General features: G+C 45.0%; 1 protein-coding gene across 6 annotated transcripts in view; it reads right to left on the bottom strand.

Annotated features, from left to right (window-relative positions):
• Positions 1 to 20,815, bottom strand: part of LOC147122869 (uncharacterized) — a 278,977-nt gene that overhangs the window by 231,628 nt on the left and 26,534 nt on the right. For all 6 annotated transcript variants that reach the window (XM_085961537.1, XM_085961547.1, XM_085961528.1 and 3 more), the window contains 4 exons: positions 17,002 to 17,102; positions 14,807 to 14,876; positions 11,714 to 11,844; positions 1,618 to 1,706 (listed from right to left, as the gene is read on the bottom strand). In XM_085961537.1, the coding sequence (XP_085817663.1) occupies positions 1,618 to 1,706; positions 11,714 to 11,844; positions 14,807 to 14,876; positions 17,002 to 17,102 (391 nt within the window). The remainder of the gene's footprint in view (positions 1 to 1,617; positions 1,707 to 11,713; positions 11,845 to 14,806; positions 14,877 to 17,001; positions 17,103 to 20,815) is intronic.

Raw genomic sequence — 20,815 nt, 5'->3', positions numbered from 1 at the left:
TGTAACTTTCGAGCGCATAGCCGCCCAGACGCACACCTGCAGACAGACGGACAGAAGGACAGAGAGAAGGACCGATTTATATATATAGATACTACATTTTTCACCTGAGCCCTCCCCAACATTTACTAGTTTAATGTCCTTGTGACCACCCTATTTATCCTTTCTGCTAGGACCCTGGTCCCAGACCGGTTCAGGTGGAGCCCGTCCCAGCTATACAGTTCCTTCCTGTACCAATATTGATGCCAGTGTCCCATGAAATGGAATCCCTCTTTCCCACACCACTCCTTCAGACACGTGTTCACCTCCCTAATCTGCTTATCCCTACGCCAATTTTCACATGGCTCAGGTAATAATCCAGAGATTACAACCTTTGAGGTCCTGTTCTTTAATTTAGCTCCCAGTTCCTGGTACTCCCCAAACAGGACCTCTTGCCTACTCTTCCCTATGATGTTGGTCCCAACATGGACCACAAGAACTGGATCCTTCCCCTCCCTCGCCAATATCCTTTCAAGTCGGTTCGAGATGTCCCTTACCCTGGCACCAGGTAGGCAACATACCATGTAGGACTCTCGATCTTGCTTACAAAGGATGCGAACTGTTCCCCTAATTATTGAATCCCCTACAACTACCACATTACACTACTATGGAGCACTAAATTGTGGGAAAGGTAAGGAGGAGCAAATTTGCAGAGAAATTACAGAGAGGTGCAAGAAAAAAATAGTAATAATGGGGGACTTCAACTATCCTAATATAGACTGGGATCGTAATAGTGTTAAGGGCAGAGAAGGGGAAGAATACTGCTGAAGTCTCTGCCCCACTCTCCGACGTTAGCGCCCTAAGAAGGAAGTGTAGCGCTTGATTTAGCATTCCACTTCCCTCTTGGGGTGCTAAAATTCAATTTCACAGTCGCCGGGCGCTAAAGTTAGTGCCCCAAAATGGTCGATACCGAATTTTTTCCCCTATGTTTCTGCACCCCTAGATCTCTCTGATCTTCCACTATGCTAAGAGTCTCATCATTTAGGGTATACTTCTTTTCACTGTTCTTTTTCCCTCAAAAAGTACCACTTTACATTTATTTGTACTGAACTGCATCTGCCGCCTATCTGCCCACTCCAAGAATTAATGTCCTACTGCAATCTTTTGCATTCTTCCTCAGTTTAACATGCCCCCAAAACTGGTATCATTGGCAAACGTCAATGTCATTCCCCTTGTGCCTAATACCAAATCAGTTACAAAGAAAAAGACCCAGCACAGACACCTAGGCACACTACTAAACACAGCCCATCAATCCGCAGTTTAAACACAGTTCTTCGGTCGTCAAGGCTGCCTTTTCGCCTTTAAAAACATCACTTGCCTCTGCCCCATATCTCCCCTACTGGTGCCAACTTCACTTCAGTGAATATACTGCCCATCAGTAAGATATATTTCTAAAACCTTGATACAAGGTCTTCTCAGAATTCAGATGAACAGCTTCATCTTGGACTGACATCATGTTAGCTCATATTGAACTGCAAGTGTACATTTTAACTTGTTATGCAGTTGTTTGTGATGGAGAGGGAGATAGACAAAAAAGTACATATTTTAATCCTGAGTTTCATGTCGACAATAAATACTCACCCTAGATATGCATTCATGCTATGGACACTTGCAGGGAAAGGACTCCCGCTATCCATGTCTGTGATGCCCGCTTCTTTCAGCAAATCTTTCTGGCAAAAAATAAAAAGGTGGATACAATCCAACATTACTAGTTGCAAGATGAGTCCTCTTTAGTCCCAAATATGGATTGAATTACATCTGTGCACCCTGATTCAATTATCCCCTGCCCTCTAACCCCATTTCACCTGAAGACTACACTTGGTCTTGAATCCCCAATTGATTCTGGTAGTTGCAAGGAGTTCAGAAAAATTTGAACATTTTCCAACTGTGGTATGAAGAGGCAACAGATTTCGCCACACTAATGCGTGCTGCTGCAGCACTGATTTAACATACAACAGTTAATTCTGCATTTCTAAATTCATTCTGATCAATTTAAATTAGCTCTAACAAAAAAGGCCTTAGAGGAGAAGCTAACTCCGCATTACAGCAGTGACTATACATTAAAAGTACTTCATTGGCTGTAAAGCACTTTGGGACATCCCGAAGTTATGAAAGGCGCTATATAAATGCAAGTTCTTTCTTTAACTGGAAGGGAAACAATTTCAATATAAAATTAAATCTAAAATCTATAATAATAAAAAAAATTGTAGGAGATATTTAAGATTTAGTGCACATTGTCATTCCCTTGGAGACCCATCATTTCAGGTCTCTCTATTCCATTGATGGAACTCTGGACCCCTTTACACCTTTTAATCTGTATAGTTTACTCCTGCCATTTCCAATTCATTTTTGTGCTAAAAAATTGAATTATCTATTCATTCAAATTAAACAATTTTAATAAAACAGCACAGGAGGTTTTTTGCACACAATAAAAATTCAAATTAACAGATAATTTAAACAACTTCAAATTAACTAGATCAGTAAGTGGCAGATGGATAATTAGAATAGGAAGTAGGAATCAAATAGACCTATGGTACAGTGTGCTGAGGGAAGATCCAGGGGCTGCAGTGGATAAATCTATGAAACTATTTGCAATTAGTTGGATTAATAGAGTTCTGGAATAAGTTACCAGTGAAGCATACAGTATAAACTAATTCTCAAGAGATATCCGGATGCATATGAGAGAGAGAGTAATCTCTGAAAAGGGGATAAGCATTTTGGGTTTAATGGCCTTTTCCTATTCCTAAAAATTATTGTGCTATTGGTACTGGTCTGATCTGGTGAAACAAAATCATATTCAGCCCATGAAAAACATCAATTCTTGACTGTACCTGCTATGGCCCATGGCCCTTGGCCCATATTTCTGAGTGCTTATTAGGGCTGACAGCACGTTCCAGATCAGAAATAAGCATTCAGTTGCTTGCTTGAAACTGTGCTTTCCTTGGGTTATGCTCACCTAAGTCTGGATTTAGTTTCTATGGTGAGTATATATTGTAGAAACAGCTAAGTGAATTTCTCCTTATATATCACTGGATATATCCCTTCAAATATCAAGAGCCAGAAAAATAATTTGTAAACTGACAAAGAGCCACAAGTTTATGCTTTCAGGAAAGGAGGAGCTGATTTCTCCCAATGCACAGATATCCTGCCAGTTCACTGTATTTTAGAACCCAGTCCAAATGATCAGTGTTTTGTGTTTCCTGAGCAAAATGAGAATGAAATCTTTAGATTATAACAGTGATTCGTGAATAGAGGGAAGTATATCCAAGTTTGCAGATGAGATTAAACTAGGAGGTGTAACTGTCAAGAGCAGAAAACTACAAAAGGACATTTTACAGATTAAGCGTACGGCAGCACTCGTCCTGGTGTACTCTACAGCGGAGTATTGCTCTCCGGCATGGCTGTCAAGTCCGCATGTCAAATCCGTTGATGTCCAGCTGAATTCTACTATGAGAATCATACTCTGGATCTCTGCCTATTTGATTCCTTCTTCCTATTCTAATTATCCATCTGCCACTTATTGATCTAGTTAATTTGAAGTTGTTTAATTTAAATTATCTGTTAATTTGAATTTTTATTGTGTACAAAAAGCCTCCTGTGCTGTTTTATTAAAATTGTTTAATTTGAATGAATAGATAATTCAATTTTTTAGCACAAAAATGAATTGGAAATGGCAGGAGTAAACTATACAGATTAAAAGGTGTAAAGGGGTCCAGAGTTCCAGCAATGGAATAGAGAGACCTGATACTCTACGCTTTTATTGACACCAACACCTTGGCTGCCCGTGCTTGCAAACATCGCACCACACCTACGCCGCGAATATGCAATCTCCAGAGAATACAACCGCTACACCAGCAAAGACATGCCGATCCAGGCCGACTTGAACAACCTACCACCAACCCGTCTCAAATCTAGAAGGCCATTTTGGACCGTCGCCAAAGCCCTTCAGTGATCTCCCCTCAGCCTTGATGACCGATGGCGAAATGCTTGGAAGAACTGTGACATACGGAATGGATTCTTTATAGAGGACCCCACAGTACAACCTGAAGGATCAAACCTTCCTCGCAAACAGTGGACAACCATCAACCGCCTCAGAAGATGCTGCCACCTTCTCCATAGAGGAAGATTAAAGCATCCCCATCATGCGACTGTGGAGCTCCTAATCAGACCCTGGAGCACATCAGTGAACACTGCCCTCAGAGGAAATTCACAGGCAGTCTACAAGATATCCACGCTGTTACACCAGAAGCTTTGGCCTGGATATCTGACTTAGATATTGACATTTGATTTGTTTTGCTACTACCATACAAAAGAAGAAGATAGATTAAGCAAATGGCAAATAGAAATGTAATGCAATGAGTGTGAAGTAGTACACTGTAAATGTAAGAGTGACAGATGGGAGTATAATCTAAATAGAAAAGTATGGCAAGGGGTTAGATGAATAAATGGATTTAGGGGTCATTAAAAGTTACTCATAGGTGCAAAATGCGATCAAAAAAATGAATGGGATACTGAACTTTATTGCAAGAGGTTTAGAATATAAAAACAAGAAAGCACAACTGCAAGTATACAAGGTGCTGGTCAGACCTTGTTTGGGATACTGCCTTCAGTTTTAGATGTAGCCCCCTGCTCCCAGGAAGAATATACTGGGTTTGGAGAAAGTACTGCGACTATTTACCAGGATAATACTTGGGATACATAAACTAAGTTGTGATGAGAGACTTAGCTACATTGCCTGGAGATGACAAGTTTAAGGGATGGTCTGATTGAGCTGCTTAAAATAATGAAGTTAATTAACAAGGTAGATAGGGAATGATTCTTCCCTCTAGTAGAAGAATCCAGAACAAGGGAACATAATCTTAGAATTCAAGCTAAGTCATTTAAAAGTGAATCCATGAAAAGCTTGATACAAATGTTTGTGAGAATATGGAACACATTACCCCAGAAGGCCACCGATGAACAATGAATTGAGCGGTTTAAAATTTAATGGTATTTACCTGAGAAGTAATGGTATGAAGCGATATGGAGAAAAGGAAGAGTATTATTATTAAAAGGATTTAAAAAAAGCAGTCATGGTTGACAAAAATGGCAGAGCAAACTTAATGGTCGAATGCCTTACTCCTGGATCTTGTTCAGAGAGCTTGACAATACATTCATTTAGAATTAAAAAACTGTAAATTAATGACAAACAGCAAGTACCTTAACAGTCTCGCCAACAACATACATTTTAAACTTCTATAAAAATGTGCAACAGTAATCAAAAGGTTGATAATCCATCCACTTTAATTAAGTGCTTAAACATTTAAATACAAAACTCAAATACAGGAAACTCTTTTTTATCCGGCACCGACGGGACCGGCGTGGTGCCGGTTGATCAAAAAGTCCGGATTACAGAGAGGTATACTTACTAAGGTACGAGAGCCCCGTACACGGCCACAGGTGCAGGAGCCCCAGTTACACGGCACTTATGCAGGAGTCCCGGTTACACGCCACAGATCCAGGAGTCCCTGTTGCACGGCAACAGGTGCAGGAACCCCTGTTACATGGCCACAGATCCAGGAACCCCGGTTACACGGCCACTAATATAAAGTAAAACTTACCTGAACCTACTCCTGAATTTTGCCGGTTAAGAGAGGTTTCCGGTTATTTAGGTGCCGGTTAAAAGAGAGTTTCCTGTACAACTTTCAGTCCTTTTATTAACCTGTGACAGTCTATAACTAGTCTCAAATTACAATGCGGAAATGAATTCTAAATGAAGAATATAAGCAATCTCATCTGGAAAAGAGAGAAGCAACTGACTCTTCAACATTCTTGAAACACTATCTAGCACTGGCTCTGTGAAACCTGACAGAGATGGGACACAGGATGGGGCCAACCTTGCCCTCTATTTTCTTGGAGAAATAAAGGATAAATGTCAATTCTTTGGTTCTTGTTCAGAATTTAATGGGTTGTGATCGCCAAGTATCCATCTGAACATCTCGACTAAGGTCAGTTTGCTCATCTGCATTGCCTAGTACTTTACTGTAACTGGATACTGCTCAACCATCATCCCTGACCTGAAAGATTTCACAGGAACAATAGCCTCAAGTAACCCTTATAAAAATAAAGTTCAAAAGAATTGAGAAAGTACCTGATCAACTCTGGATACATGTTACAATTACAGTGACGGGCTGTCAACCTATGAAGTGAAACACGAGCCGGGGTATCCATCTGCCGGAAATAAGCCTGTGGTGTTCCTGCTGTTATGTGTTTCTTTTCTAGCCAAAGGCGCATACCTCATTTAATGATGCAGCTAATAATGTTCTCTAAAAACAGAACTGAAAGACATTGCTCCTGGGACAGCAGCACTAGTGCTGAATTAGCAGAATGCTTTCATCTGCCGTTTGTTAAGAGTTACTAAACCAACGTTTCTTCAGTTTAGTGATGTGTGGAAAAGGCCACCTTCTTTTGCTTTAAACTGTTGAAAATAAGGTGAAAATTACAACGTACAATTTTTGCTAGAGGAATAAAACCACTTAAAAACGATACCAATTCCTTGTGTTGCTAGAAGCAGAGCATCTATGTAATAGTGCTGTTTGTTTGTAAACACTAATTGATTGGTATTTTAAAAAGGAAAAACTGCAAATGCTGGAAATGTTTTAAATACGTGATGGTGAAATATTTATCCTGTGAACAAAACATTGCCTAGCGATCAAAAAAAGTTCATAACATTGCAGTTGTGAATAAACTTTTCCTTCAAACAAGGTGAGTTTGGTAAACCCATTCTACACTTACTTCAAACAAAACTATTCAGGACAAAGTAAAGCTTGAATCCTTATATCATTTCAATCAATATTCTTAAAAATTCAGTAATAATGTCTACTAAAGTGTCTGTTTTCAGTAATGTGGCTTTGCTCAGGAGATAAAGGAGAAATATGAACGAGGCAATGCATTTTTAAAATTCAGGTTATATTTAGTAAACATATGAAGAAACAGCATTCTGCATCTTGAATATATTAAGCACAATGGGGGAAAAATTCGGTATCGCCCCATTTGGGGCGCCATTATTGGCGGTACGCAAAGTTTAGCGCCTGGCGCTAATTATCGCCTCCGACGGCAAACTTGGCTTTTATCGCCCCTGGAGGTGATTGGAGCGCTAAATCAGGCGCTACACACCTCTCTTAAGGCGCTAAGGTCGAGGAGTGAGGCGCTACCTCAGAGGGCGGGCGCAGCGCAGGTGCTGTCAGTTAGCGATTGAACACAGACACACTGGTGCCGGTCAGTTCTTAAAGGGGAGGGTCGATCTTGCTCTGCAGCCACACCCTGCTCACTGGAGCCTTGAATCTCGGCCTGGGCAGACCTGTGGCTAAATCCTGCAGCCAAGGACTATGGAGAGGGCCAGGGAGCAAGCACAGCGCTTCTGCGAGCGGGCCTTGGATGCTCTGGTTGTCGCGGTGGAGCGCAGAAGATCTATTCTGTACCCAGAGAGTGGCAGGAGGCCTTTGCCATGCGAGTACAGAAGAGTGTGAAGGGAGGTGGCTCAGAGAGTCTCCTCAAGCAGCATGGTGCCTAGGACCCATTTCCAATGTAGGAAAAAGTTCAACGACCTCACTCGGGTCGTCAGGGTGAGTGCCTTTTTTTCAAAACCTCTCCATCCCTCCATCTCAACCTCACTTTATGGCCAGAGGGTCTTGAAAGCCCCAATGCCCAACACTCATCCAACATCTATGGCCCTTTCATCAAACACACATGCACATTCCACTTTGCATACAGTAAGGGCTATTCAACTATGGCAGGCATTTCAGGCAGGACCATGGATGCATACAGTAAGGGCTATTCAACTATGGCAGGCATTTCAGGCAAGACCATGGCTGCATACAGTAAGGGCTATTCAACTATGGCAGGCATTTCAGGCAGGACCATGGCTGCATACAGTAAGGGCTATTCAACTATGGCAGGCATTTCAGGCAAGACCATGGCTGCATACAGTAAGGGCTATTCAACTGTGGCAGGCATTTCAGGCAGGACCATGGCTGCATACAGTAAGGGCTATTCAACTATGGCAGGCATTTCAGGCAAGACCATGGCTGTATATTTACTCAGACGCCGTCCTTTTTCTGGCAGGCCAAGCTGTCTCATAATAGGAGACAGCAGCAACGGACTGGTGGAGGGCGGCCTCAGCTGCAACCCCTCAGCGATCTTGAGGTGCGCGTCCAGAGGATTGTGGCAAGACGGGTGATTGGTCCCGTCGCCACTGGAGACGCCGACCCCGTTCTGGACAGCAATTGTAAGGTCATCACCTTTTTGTCCTCTCTCCTTCCACTTGTTCCTCACAACATCAGCCTTTGACACTTTCAATCCAAATCACTAAATCGCTGCACTCATGCCTCCCTTGCTGCCACTCTGTCCTCACACTAAAGCCACTCTTGTACCTCCGTGCTTTCAGATGGTGATTCACCAGCTGAGGAGACGAGCCCTCAAGCTGCCAGTGGGAGTGAAGCTGAGGGCGAGGAGGAAGAGGAAGCCAGAGCATCAGCGCCACCCTCTCCTGAGGAAGCCCATGCCCACACTGGGAACACGCCTTCCCTGGAGGTGAGTAGGGGGGAATGGTCTGATGAGGGTGAAGCTCCAGGACCCAGTGGGCTGCAGCAACGCGATGGGGGTAGGGAAGCTCGGGGCCTTCTCCCCGGAGGGAGAGTATGGCATCGAGTCCTGCTGCACTGGACGCAGAGGAGGAGTGGGTCCTCGCTGAAATGAGCGCCCAGGCGGAGCGCAGGCACACTGAGCTCATGGCTGCAGTGGCAAGGGTGCCCGAATCCATTGAATCACTGGCAAGGAGTGTGGAGCACTTTGGTGTAGCACAGGCGGCTGCCACACAAATGCTTAGTGCTGCAATGCAGTCACTGGCTGGTCTCATGCAGACGCAGATTGAGGCCACGCAAGCACTGACTGCTGCCACCCTCGCTGGATCGGGCACATTTCCCCGGGGCTCTCACTGCGCCGCAGCAGGCCAGCAATCTGTGCTCCATCAGATTGCTCCGGATGCTGAAGTGCTGCCCCGTGGGAGTGCCAGTGTGTCGGTCGAGCAGGGAGTTGCTGTCCTCTCTCAAGATGACAGCATTCCTGTTGCCACCACTGGCACTTCTCCACTGCAGTTGCCACCGCCTGTAGGACATACTGCTGCCGCCCATGCAGAGTTGGAGCAATCAGCAGCCGGGCCCTCCAGGCCCAGAGCTGGTCCAGGCTGTCCTTCAAGGGCATTTGCAGTCTCAGGTTGTGACAATCAGCAGCCTTCCACCAGCCTTGCTCCAGCCACTGGGGTCCCATTACGGAGGAGCTGCAGGGTGGGAAGGGGGGAATTTCGCAAGGGAAGGAGATCACCCTCGAACGGTAAAAAGTAGGAGGTGTGACAAAATGTTTTTAATTGTTTTATTAAAGGCTGAGGTTCGTGGTCAAATTTTTGTAACTGTTTTGGACATTGTCTCCAGGTTGTGAGAGCCAGTTATGTTAATGACTTTTTTTTTGTGTTTCTTTCTATTAGTTTGTCATGCAGAAATGAGACACACAGAGTTTGTCAAATAAAGAAGTGTCTGTATTCAAAATGTACATGTTTGGTCTTTGCAATCATTGTTGCCTTGACCGGCTTAGGGGTGCGGGATGGTTTCATTCAGGTTGTTTGAATGGCAGAAGCCATTTCCTCAGAGGGGGCCTAGAAGCGACTTGTTATGAGCCTTTCACGGACGGCCTTTCCACTTTATACACTGTGTGCCTCCCTCCCGCCTTGGTGCTGCTGATGATCATCCTCCTCATCTTCCTCCTCCTCCTCTGCTGGTGCTCCAATGCCTGGTGGCATTGGCTGGGTCCTGAGGATTGCAAGGTTATGCAGCATGCAGTACACAACAACGAAGTGGGAGACTCGCTCAGGCGAGTACTGAAGGGCTCCCTCCAGAATGGTCCAGACAGCGGAACCGTTGCTTGAGCACGCCGATTGTATGCTCAACGATGTTCCTGGTAGCTTGATGGCTCTCGTTGTATCGCAGTTCAGCAGGGGTGTTGGGCATATGGAGCGGTGTCATCAGCCAGGTGCACAGAGGATATCCCTTGTCCCCGAGAAGCCAACCTCCTGGGTGATGCGGTGCCTGGAAAAGGACTGCCACAGAAGTCTGGTGCAGGATGAAGGCATAATGGCTGCTGCAAGGAAAGTGGGCATTGACAGCGAGTATCAGCTGTCTGTGGTCACAGACCAACTGAACGTTTAAGGAATGGAGGCCCTTTCGGTTGCGGAAATCCTTGGCATTCTCTTGCGGTGCAGCAAAGCCACATGCGTGCAGTCAATGGCGCCCTGCACCATGGGGAAGCCTGCTATCATCCCAAAGCCCGTTGTGCGTTCTTGCTGCTTGTCCGGGGTCATGGGGAAAGAGATGTACTCTCTTCTCCTTTTAAAGAGGGCATTTATGACCTGACAGATGCAGCAATGCACCGCGAACTGGGAGATATTGGCGATGTCCCCAGTAGCTGATTGAAATGAGCCGGTGGCATAAAAGTTGAGAGCCACTGTTATCTTCACTGCCACCGACAGAGACATCCTGCTCCTCAGTTGAGGCTGCAGATCTGGCTGAAGCAGGTGGCAGAGCTCAGTGACCACCTCCTTGCTGAAGCGCAGCCGTCGCAAACACTGCTCCTCATATTAATGTAGGAGAACTGTTGGCGAAAAACCCTGGGAGGGTAAGGTCTCCTGTACAGAGGCCTGTTGGCCCTCCTGCGTCTGGCCATGATTGCCACTCTCTCTCTGCGTCTCTGTGCCCTCCGAATGTGATGGAGAAGGACGACGTTCCCATCCATTGCAGCCCCCATAGTATCTAGGCAATCAAAATTATGAAGGTCAAAAACCAAAGTACCTGCAAAGTTATGGCCAGAAGCCAAACGACCTCAGACAGCGTTGACTCAATGCAGAAGTCTCTCTTTCTCTCTTTGTCTCTCTCAAAATCTCTCTCTCTCTCTCAGAACGAGTGGTGCAAAAATGGCTACCACACAGAAGCCAGGAAGAGACCCCCTTTAAATAGCACCCCCCCCAGCTCCACAGCGACTGGGACGCGTTTCAGTCAACCTGTCGTTGGGTGCGCCAGGCGGAAAGGAGGGAGGGGGGCACCACTCAATTTCCGTTCCGGGGCATCACAAGGACGTTGCAGTCTCGAATGACGTCAAGATCTGCGTGCGCAGGAGATCGGGCGGTATTGTTTAGCGTCGCCTCAAAATGTCCGGTCAATTTCGCGAGAGGCGCAGATATCACCGCGCCCGGGCGCTAGTTGCTTTGCGCCCACTTGGCACCCTCTTAAGGCGCTAACGGGAGGCACAACCAACTGAATTTTTCCCCCAATAAGTATTATTCAGTGACTCTTGCTGGAAAGAGCATGAGTACATGGATGATGACAGGATCAGGGAACCAAAATCTATTCTCATTAGCCAGTATATTATTTTCTCCATACAAGTACTACTTCACATTTTGGTTACATAAGCAAGCAAAATTGTGATCATAAAACAGCTGGTTATTGAACTATTAGTGTCATGTAAATCACCTGTTTCTGACGAGATAAAGTGTAGAAAATTGTGCGCACTGTAGATAATTGTACAGGAGAAACTATTTGACATTTTTCTTTTTTGTTGCTGTCCTATTAAAGAAAATACAGTCTCTACGTACCACCAGCATTAGATCATCTCCTGTCACAACTGCAATCTTCAAATCCAGATCTGCTTTTTTAACTACCTCCTGTAGAGCAGCAGCACAGGCATGAGGGTTCACACCTCCAGCATTGCAGACCACACGGATACCTGATGTCAGCAAAAATTAAGTGTCTTTAGGGGATTTGTTTTGCCAACATGTTTAAAAGTTTAAAATAACATTTTTATTCTCTGTCATTTTGATTTCCTCCCCACCCCCACAACTTTCCTCTTCTAAAAGGTGTTGACTTTTAGTTTCACAACCGCCTGCCACCCTCTGATTCTTTGTCTTAGCAGCAACTCTTCATTTGTGAGCCTAGATAGCGAGAGTCAGCCGAGTATTTGACCGTGGAGGCGTCATGGCTGAGCCTGATTTGGTCCTCGCCCATTATCCATATATGTACTTCCCAGCAACAGTCAGTGGATAGTGATCAGGAAGGAAAGAACAAACAGACTTGCAATTTTATAGTGTCGCAGCATGTACTCAGGCCATCACAAAGTGCCATACAGCAAATTGACTGCTTTTTAAGTGTAGTTACCATTGTTTTATAGGCAAATGCAGCTGCCAACCTGCACCCTCCAAGGTTGCTCAAACAGCAAATGAATCTATGCCTAGTTAATCTGTTTCTGGTGGTGTTGGTTGAAGGAACAATACTGTCTAGAGCACTAGGAGAACTCCCTGCACTTCTTTGAATAGTGCATGGGATCTTTTACATCCACCACAGCAGGCAGCACCTCCAACAATACGATATTCTCTCAGCACTGCACGGAGGTGTCAGCTGAGATTGTGTAGTGTACAAGTCTGTAGTGGGGCTTGAACCCACAAACTTCTGACAAGAGTGCTACCAATTGATGCAAGCTGGAGGGAATGCTGGCTAATATTTCCCCTTTCAAAGCCCAGAGTGCTGAAGCCAATTCGAGCCTCTACTGCTGCCCTGGTTGATAGCAGTGAGCTCAGTGAAGGCCCGTGTTCAAATCTGGCAACTTGCTGGTAAGTCCTAAACTGGGCAGTGCCTTTACCAAATGAGCCATTGGGGGAGCTTGTAATTTTTGATTTCTCAGTGGCAGATACTGAATCTAAAATTCTTTATTTTTTTAAATTTGAGTGAAATTGACCTCATAATTCACGCACAACAAAATTGTCACTTAGTAAAAACATATCAGCCAATATTTGGTGTATACTGTAAGTATGTTATTTGTTAGTGTAAGGGGCCTGTCCTGTGTTTCGTTTTATTTGTTCTACTTTGTTTAGAGACACTGGAGGAACACAATAGTGTTCATTCAGAGTGTAAGAGGACCTAAGGTGGCAGTTTGAAGTGGAACCATTAAGAGGGGGAGTGCAGCACAACAGTCTTCATTCATTTGTCAAGGAGCTCCATGAGGAGAAAAGGGTATGTGTGTAGGACCGTGGTGTCAAGTGTCCCACAATAAAAGATCTATTTAAAGTTTGCCTGCTATCTGTGGACCTTATTTGAATGGATTAGGAGAGTCAGGAAATATTTTTGTTTATATTTTGGTAAAGTTTTGAAGTGAGGATTATCAAGTCTTACAGAATAGAACATTTCACACTTTGGACAACCAAGGTGATCAAACAGTCTGAATTCAGGCAAAGTATGACTCTGATGTAGGGTTAAAGTTCCCTCCCTCTACTCTGTGCCAAAACGGTGCTTAATCTCCAGAAGAGCACTCCATATTGCTCCAGTGTGAACTGTTTCCTTTTCTCATACCAGTCATCCTTATAGCCTTTCTGAATAATAGTGCCAAGTTAAGGCAAATCTGTGCGAAATTCTGGGTGGTGCAAAAGGGAAAGGGAGGAAGCAAATTTGTATGTTTTGTGATTCCCTGAAAAAAAGAACACAGTAGACCGCTGGTCAAATACAAGGGAAACATCTCATTTTGTAGTTTTTCTTTTGGTTAGTATACTACTATAATGGGTTTTAAGATTTTTTATTTATTCGCTTATGGGATCTGGGCGTCACTGGCAAAGCCAGCATTTATTGCCCATCCCTAGTTGCCCTTGAGAAGGTGGTGGTGAGCTGCCTTCTTGAACCGCTGCAGTCCGTGTGGTGATGGTACTCCGACAGTGCTATTAGGGAGGGAGTTCCAGGATTTTGATCCATCGACGATGAAGGATCGGCGATATACTTTTAAGTCAGGATGGTGTGTGATTTGGAGGGGAACTTGGAGGTGGTGGTGTTCCCATGCACCTGCTGCCCTTGTCCTTCTAGGTGGAAGAGGTCGCGGGTTTGGGAGGTGCTGCCGAAGAAGCCTTGGTGAGTTGCTGCAGTGCATCTTGTAGATGGTACACACTGCAGCCATGGTGCGCTGGTGGTGGAGGGAGTGAATGTTTAAGGTGGTGGATGGGGTGCCAATCAAGCGGGCTGCTTTGTCCTGGATGGTGTCGAGCTTCTTGAGTGTTGTTGGAGCTGCATTCATCCAGGCAAGTGGAGAGTATTCCATCACACTCCTTACTTGTGCCTTGTAGATGTTGGGAAGGCTTTGGGGAGTCAGGAGGTGAGGCACCCCCGACCTCTTCCACCTAGAAGGACAGGGGCAGCAGGCGCATGGGAACACCACCACCTCCAAGTTCCCCTCCAAATCACACACTATCCTGACTTAAAAGTATATCGTCGATCCTTCATCGTTGATGGATCAAAATCCTGGAGCTCCCTCCCTAATAGCACTGTCGGAGTACCATCACCACACGGGCTGCAGCAGTTCAAGAAGGCAGCTCACCACTTCTCAAGGGCAACTAGGGATGGGCAATAAATGTGGCCGATCCAGTTAAGTTTCTGGTTAATGGTGACCCCCAGGATGTTGATAGTGGGGGATTCGGTGATAGTAATACCATTGAATGTCAAGGGGAGGTGGTTAGACTCTCGCTTGTTGGAGATAGTCATTGCCTGGCACTTCTGTGGCGCGAATGTTACCTGCCACTTATCAGCTCAAGCCTGAACATCGTCCAGGTCTTGTTGCATGCGGGCATGGACTGCTTCATTATCATTATTATAAACTGCAGTTAACTAATTGATAAAAGCAGGAAGAAAATAAACCATGTCTGTAACTCCATTACCTCTTTTGTGAATATCCTTAATAAATGGGGCCATTGCAACCTGCACAAAATCAGGACAATATCCATGGTTCTGAAAAATAGATAGATTTTATTATTTCTGTAAATATGGGAATAATTCATAGTTAAGAAATTTTTGTTCAATAATCATAATGCAAAGACATACTAAAATCAATACTAAGCACAGGACATTGACAGAGTGCACTGGGGCACACATAAAGGAAAGTAAGAGTGGAGAAATGCAGGTTCAGTTTCTCACGGGAGACGAGTTCCCGCCTCAGCCATGCAACTGCAGAGAGTTGCCCAGAGAAGGCTAGGTGCCCTCCCCTCCCCCACTATGGGAGAATGAAAATTAGGGGAGAATCAGTGCTGAGGTGCACCTCTGTCAAAGTGACATTAGCAAAAAATATGGGAACAAGTCACCCACCAATCCATTAGGCCAAGAGAGGTGCATGATCCAAAAAAACCTGCACATAATTTAGATCTTGAATGAAAGAACTGGAAAAGCCCCCCCGCCTTTGTCAATGTGATCCTCTGAGGGTGAAGAAATGACAGCCATTGGCTGAGGAGCTCCAGGACCTTAGGGGCTCAGTCATTCAGGGAGCATCAATCTCATGTGGAGGCAGTGGAGACAGTTTCCGTGTATACAGTTATGATGATGATAGAGAAGTGGGACGAGTCCACTATCTGCAACACATTGCAGAAAGTTTGCTAGAACATGCAGAACATGCTGGGGACAGTGACAACCCCAGAAGATTCATAGGCACCAAGTACCAAGGACAGTGATGGCTTCTGGAGTGGCTGATATCATTACTTCACTTGATGCTTTGTAAGGGACACTTTTGCAGGACTTCCAAGACCTGACTGGGACTATTCAGTCTGTAATTACACTGGCCAGCAGCTCCTCTGAGCATGTGCCCTGCACCAGAAAGGATTTATCACTCACTACTCCTAGCTTGGAAAGTCTCTGCATGGTGAAAAAAACCATAATGATGAGAGTGCCCCCTCACCCCACCTAAAGCAGCACCCCTCCTAAAACACTGAGCAAAAAGGAAAGAACATCTTTGGCACCATCCATGAAGACTGCTCTAGAATTAACTAACCTGTCCCCCTAAAAGAGCATAGAGTAAATTAATGTCCCCCCCCTTTCCCCTCCCCCCCATAAAGAACCTTTGGATACATTGGGGGGAATTTTAATCCAAACAAAAAGGGTGAGTTGGGATCAGGTGGGATGTTAATGAGTTCAAAATCTGAATCCTGACCAAATCCGCCCCCAACCTGCCCACTTCTGGTTTTAACGGAGGTAGGATGGGGTGGGGGGGGGGGGGCGGTGGTGCGGGCAGCCAGCCCGCTCGCAGAATGTGGGTTGGCATTTTAAATATTATAATTTGGCTATGTCTCATGGTGATCCACTATTTTAAATTTAACTGTGGGCGGGCGGATTTCCCTGGCCTTGGGGAACACGGCAGATAAAGGGAGGCCAGGACTGCTGGATCCAGGAGTTAAGCGCCTTTATTTAACTGCTGGTCCAGCGTTCCTGCCTTGCCAGCCCCCTGCAGTCAGACACACCTACCCCCCCACCTGAGGCCTCTGACACCCCTCCTACCACAAGGCCTCTGATCTCCAATCCCCCCTCCAGCCCTCAATCCCCCCTCCATCCTCCGACACCCCCACCCGCCCTTACGACCTTCCAACCTCCCCCCGCCGACCTTCTGACCTGCCGCCCTCTGGCCCCCGATCACCCTCCGGCCTCTAATCACCATCTGGCCCCCGATCACCCTCCGGCTTTTCCACCTGCCCCCCTCCGGCCCCCGATCACCCTCCGGCCTTCCAACCTGCTCCTCCTCTGGCACCCGATCCCCCTTTGGCCTCTGATCCCCCCTCCCCCAACCCCCGATCCCTCCCTCCCTTCTCTCTGCAGCCTGGTGCCGCAGGCCGACCCATCCAACGGCCAGCCTCTCCAGCTGGCTGGCTGCAGACGGCAAAGTGATTATAAATGCTAATCAGGCCCTGCCGTTGAATTCGGCAGAGCCTGCAGGAAACCCATTCTCCTGGGTTTCCCAACCGCTTTCCAACAACCCCCCCACCCCACCCACCCAACCCTCGCTCCCTACCCACATCCAAATTAAAATTCCGGCCATTGTGTACTACGACCTGACCACTCTCCTACTGTTTTAATAATAGAAGCTTATTCTCACAGGAGATTTGGCTTTAGCTGCAGCGAGCAGTGACATGGTGATTTCAGACAGGTAATCAAACACCAGGAAGTCCAGGTTCCCACCAAACACCAGCTGTGGAACTAGAAGAGACAAGTGAAAATTCTTTTAGGATACATACTTACACATACGCAGAAATATTTCACGTTAGATCACCGATACGCACCGACCCTCACTATAAGGCACATTATTGATCTCTCATTATTTAAAAGGATACTAGAGCTTTGCTCCAACATTTTCACAATGCATTTCGAGTTATGCTACACATGAATATACCTCCTTACAAAAAAAAATGCTTGAATGTGTTTAGGTGAGAGTCTGATGCATTTGTAATTCTTGGTTTCCTTGCTCTATCTGATCTCATGCACCATGTTACTACACCCCTCTGATGACCACCAACACTGAATTTCTGACTGAATTTTGTAGCTCATTTTCTTTCTTTAAAGTTCAAATGAAAATCTTTGGACAAGAAGTTAACTGAGGTGAGATTTAATGTTTAGGTTTATTTGGACTGTTCCTAGTTTTCTCCCACTGAGCAAAGGCACAAAACTACCAACAGTTCAGCACAAAATAGCATTTTAGTCCAGGGCCATCAGAACTATTACATCAAATATAGCTTTGGCTGTACCACTAGTGATATATACCCTCAAAGCCTCCTTGAAAAAGTGCAACATCCCCACCGACACCTGGGAATCCCTGGCCCAAGACCGCATAAAGTGGAGGAGAAGAATCTGGGAAGGCGCCGAACACCTCGAGTCTCTTCGCCGGGAGCAAGCGGAAGCCAAGCGCAAACAGCGGGAGGAGCGCACGTCAACCCAAGCACCCCACCCACCCACCCCTTCAACCACTGTCTGCCCCACCTGTGACAGAGACTGCAAGTCCCACATTGGACTCATCAGTCACCTGAGAACTAATTTTTAATGTGGAAGCAAGTCATCCTCGGTTCCGAGGGACTGCCTAAGAGAAAAAGAGAGCGATATATAAAAAAATTGCAATTTTGAAGAATACAAAAGGCGCCGCAACTTAATTCAAAAGAGCAGAAAATCAAAATGTTGCACTGGTGGAGTTCGGGGAGCTCGTCGGAGGGTGCAGTTCAGGTATGTTGTGAAGATAGGAGAGGGAGCTTCATTAGTGTTGACACTAGATCCCTCAAAGGGAAAAGTGTTTCATCTCCTAACACTGACATGCCTCATCTTAATGTCTACAAATAGGTATCTAAACATAAATGACACAACAAAATAAGCTTGTTGGTACACACAATTTTTTTTAATGCACTTGTTTGAAATGTGTGTGCGTGGGTATGAGGCAATTCGCAGTCCATTGATTTTTCTGTTTTCATTATGGGAGCAACGGCCTGAAATAGGAAAGGACACAAAGCGAAGCTATATAATTTGCTAATGCATCAATATAAAGGCACCAGTACAGACACGTACACCATCTTTAAAGTTGCTGCAACTTGTTCGAATGAACACTGAAGGAATGCCACTTTTGAAAATGAGTCTCAAAGCCAGTCTGAAAGTTTAAGTGGTTTTGCCTGCGGCTATTTGTCTGCTAACAGAGATTCTCCAGGCACTGCAGTGTTAAAGTCTCAAACTAGGAGGATGTCTCATTCTACACACCACTGACATTCCAGAGACCCTGTGGACTGCTTCCCTGCTCCTCATGAGTCAAGAAGGCAGTTTTGTTGGTAAAGTTGACATTTCTGCCCTTTATAGAATGATATGTGGTACTTACTCTCCCTTCCTGTCGTTTCTTCTCTGGTGTGAAATTAACTCTGCAAAGCCAAATGGTACCTACACTGCCTTGGGTTGGAGTACTCTTCACGTTTGAAAAGTCAGCACTCTGAATTTATATTAAACACCAATTGCTAGCTGTAATGCACATTTCAATATACTAAATACATTTGTCAGTGTCACAATATGCACCGTCACCATATATCAGGGGAGTCTGAACTACGGCCTATTGCTGGCATTCAAGCCCTGACAATACAGCCCTGGAAGCTCGAGTTAAATCAATTTAACTTGTGCTTGCCTTGTTTTGCACACTTTGTACAAAACTAATAAGTTGCAGGACAACGGAGTATTACAGTTTAAACTCTTTTAATGAAGCATCAGGTCTGTAAGCTTTCTCAATCATCCAGCACCGTGTGGACAAGATGGAGTCAGGACCCCCCTGGGTCTTCCAAACAATAGCAGTCCTTACACTTGCCTGCAGGCCAATGACAACTCAGCATGTGATCACATGTGAATATAATAGGTATTCCTTACAGATGCCTGCAGGCCAATGATAATTCAGTATGCAAATGTTACAGTGCTTATATTGTCTACTCACTAGTTTGTCCTGTTTGAGTTTTGTGGGTCTGAAGGTTTGAAAAGGACTGCTTAGTGCTGTAAATCCTAAATCAAAACATCTAGATCTGAAAGCAACAGAAAATGCTGGAAAAACTCAGCAGGCCAGGCAACATCCGTGGAGAGAAATTAGAGTGACGTCACTCTAATTTCTCTCCACGGATGTTGCCTGGCCTGCTGAGTTTTTCCAGCATTTTCTGTTGTTATTTCGGATTTCCAGCATCTGCAGTATTTTGCTATCGTAGATCTGAAAGCATCCGTGTCTTGAGATGTATGCAAATTCATGAGAACACTGATTTAAAAATTTTTAATGTGGCCTATGAGGCTTCATGGTACACACCTAAGTGGCTCATGGATACAAGAAGTTGGACTGCTGCAAATGCACTTCTTAGAATCCCTGTTTTGTTCAATGCCAGCCATGCTGTGAAATAAATGGGCCAGAATTCGCTGCCAAAATAACTGCAAGTTTAATGGTGCCCACCATTATTAATGTGTAAATTGTCCAGCAACTTGTGGCAAGGAAAAGATACCCTGTGAATTCCAAATTGCCACAAGTTACTGAACGGTTTGCGCTACTCCGCCATTAGCCTCGCAAAAGTGGCAGCTCACCCTCAACCTCCCCATGCGTTTCACGAAGTTGCTGTATTTTCACATTAATTTCCCGCGAAACGTGCCGCAAAAAGTTAGGGCTGCTACTTAACAGTGCAGGTACCTTTTTAACAAGGAGATTTTTTATGTTCCTGCAATGCTAATCAACCTCTCCAGGGCAGAAAGGGAACAATTGAAACTGTGGAGTCCTATTCCTACAAGTAGTAAACTGTTATTCAGAGCTTTTTAAAATTTTAAATGTTTTAATTTGTTTTCTTACATTTCCTTTCAGTCTCTTTTTTCTTCTCTCTCTGAATCCAATTTTTCTTTCCGCACCTGGTTTGACTCTAATTCACCCCCTTCTCTGTTATTCCTCTGTTCCTTCCTCAATTCTTAAATCTCATTGGTTAAGGAGATACACTGTTGGTCCCGCCGTTCACTATGGTCCCAGATGCCCTGTTGCCCTTGCCGTGCCGTGCCGTGCCGAGAGCAGCTCACACTTCCAGCAACTTACAGGGCAAAGAATTTGAGCTGAAGGGTGAGGGAAAACGTCTAACTAACAGGGCACGCCGCGAGATGTCCCGCTTCAGCTAATTCTGGGCTTCATGCGATATCTTGGAGCTACACACAATGTTCTTTGTTTTCAGACAGTGATTTGATCTTTGGCTTTTTAAAACAGACTTAAGTAAATCTTAAAATAGATATATTGGAACAATTGCAAAACAATCCCAAGGTGTTCAATTGTTTTAAAGCAGCCTGAAGCATTCACTTCAATTAATATTTGGGGTTATTTTATTTTTTAAATGGCAGTGTACGTCATGTGGTTGATCCCGCCCAACTACAGAAAGGATTTAATGATT

The sequence above is a fragment of the Somniosus microcephalus genome, chromosome 2, assembly GCF_052327205.1.
Source record: "Somniosus microcephalus isolate GS21.2 chromosome 2, FLI_Smic_1.0, whole genome shotgun sequence".
Taxonomy (NCBI): Eukaryota; Metazoa; Chordata; class Chondrichthyes; order Squaliformes; family Somniosidae; genus Somniosus; species Somniosus microcephalus.
Note: the sequence above shows the minus strand (reverse complement) of the source record. Positions and strands in the feature narration are given on the sequence as shown.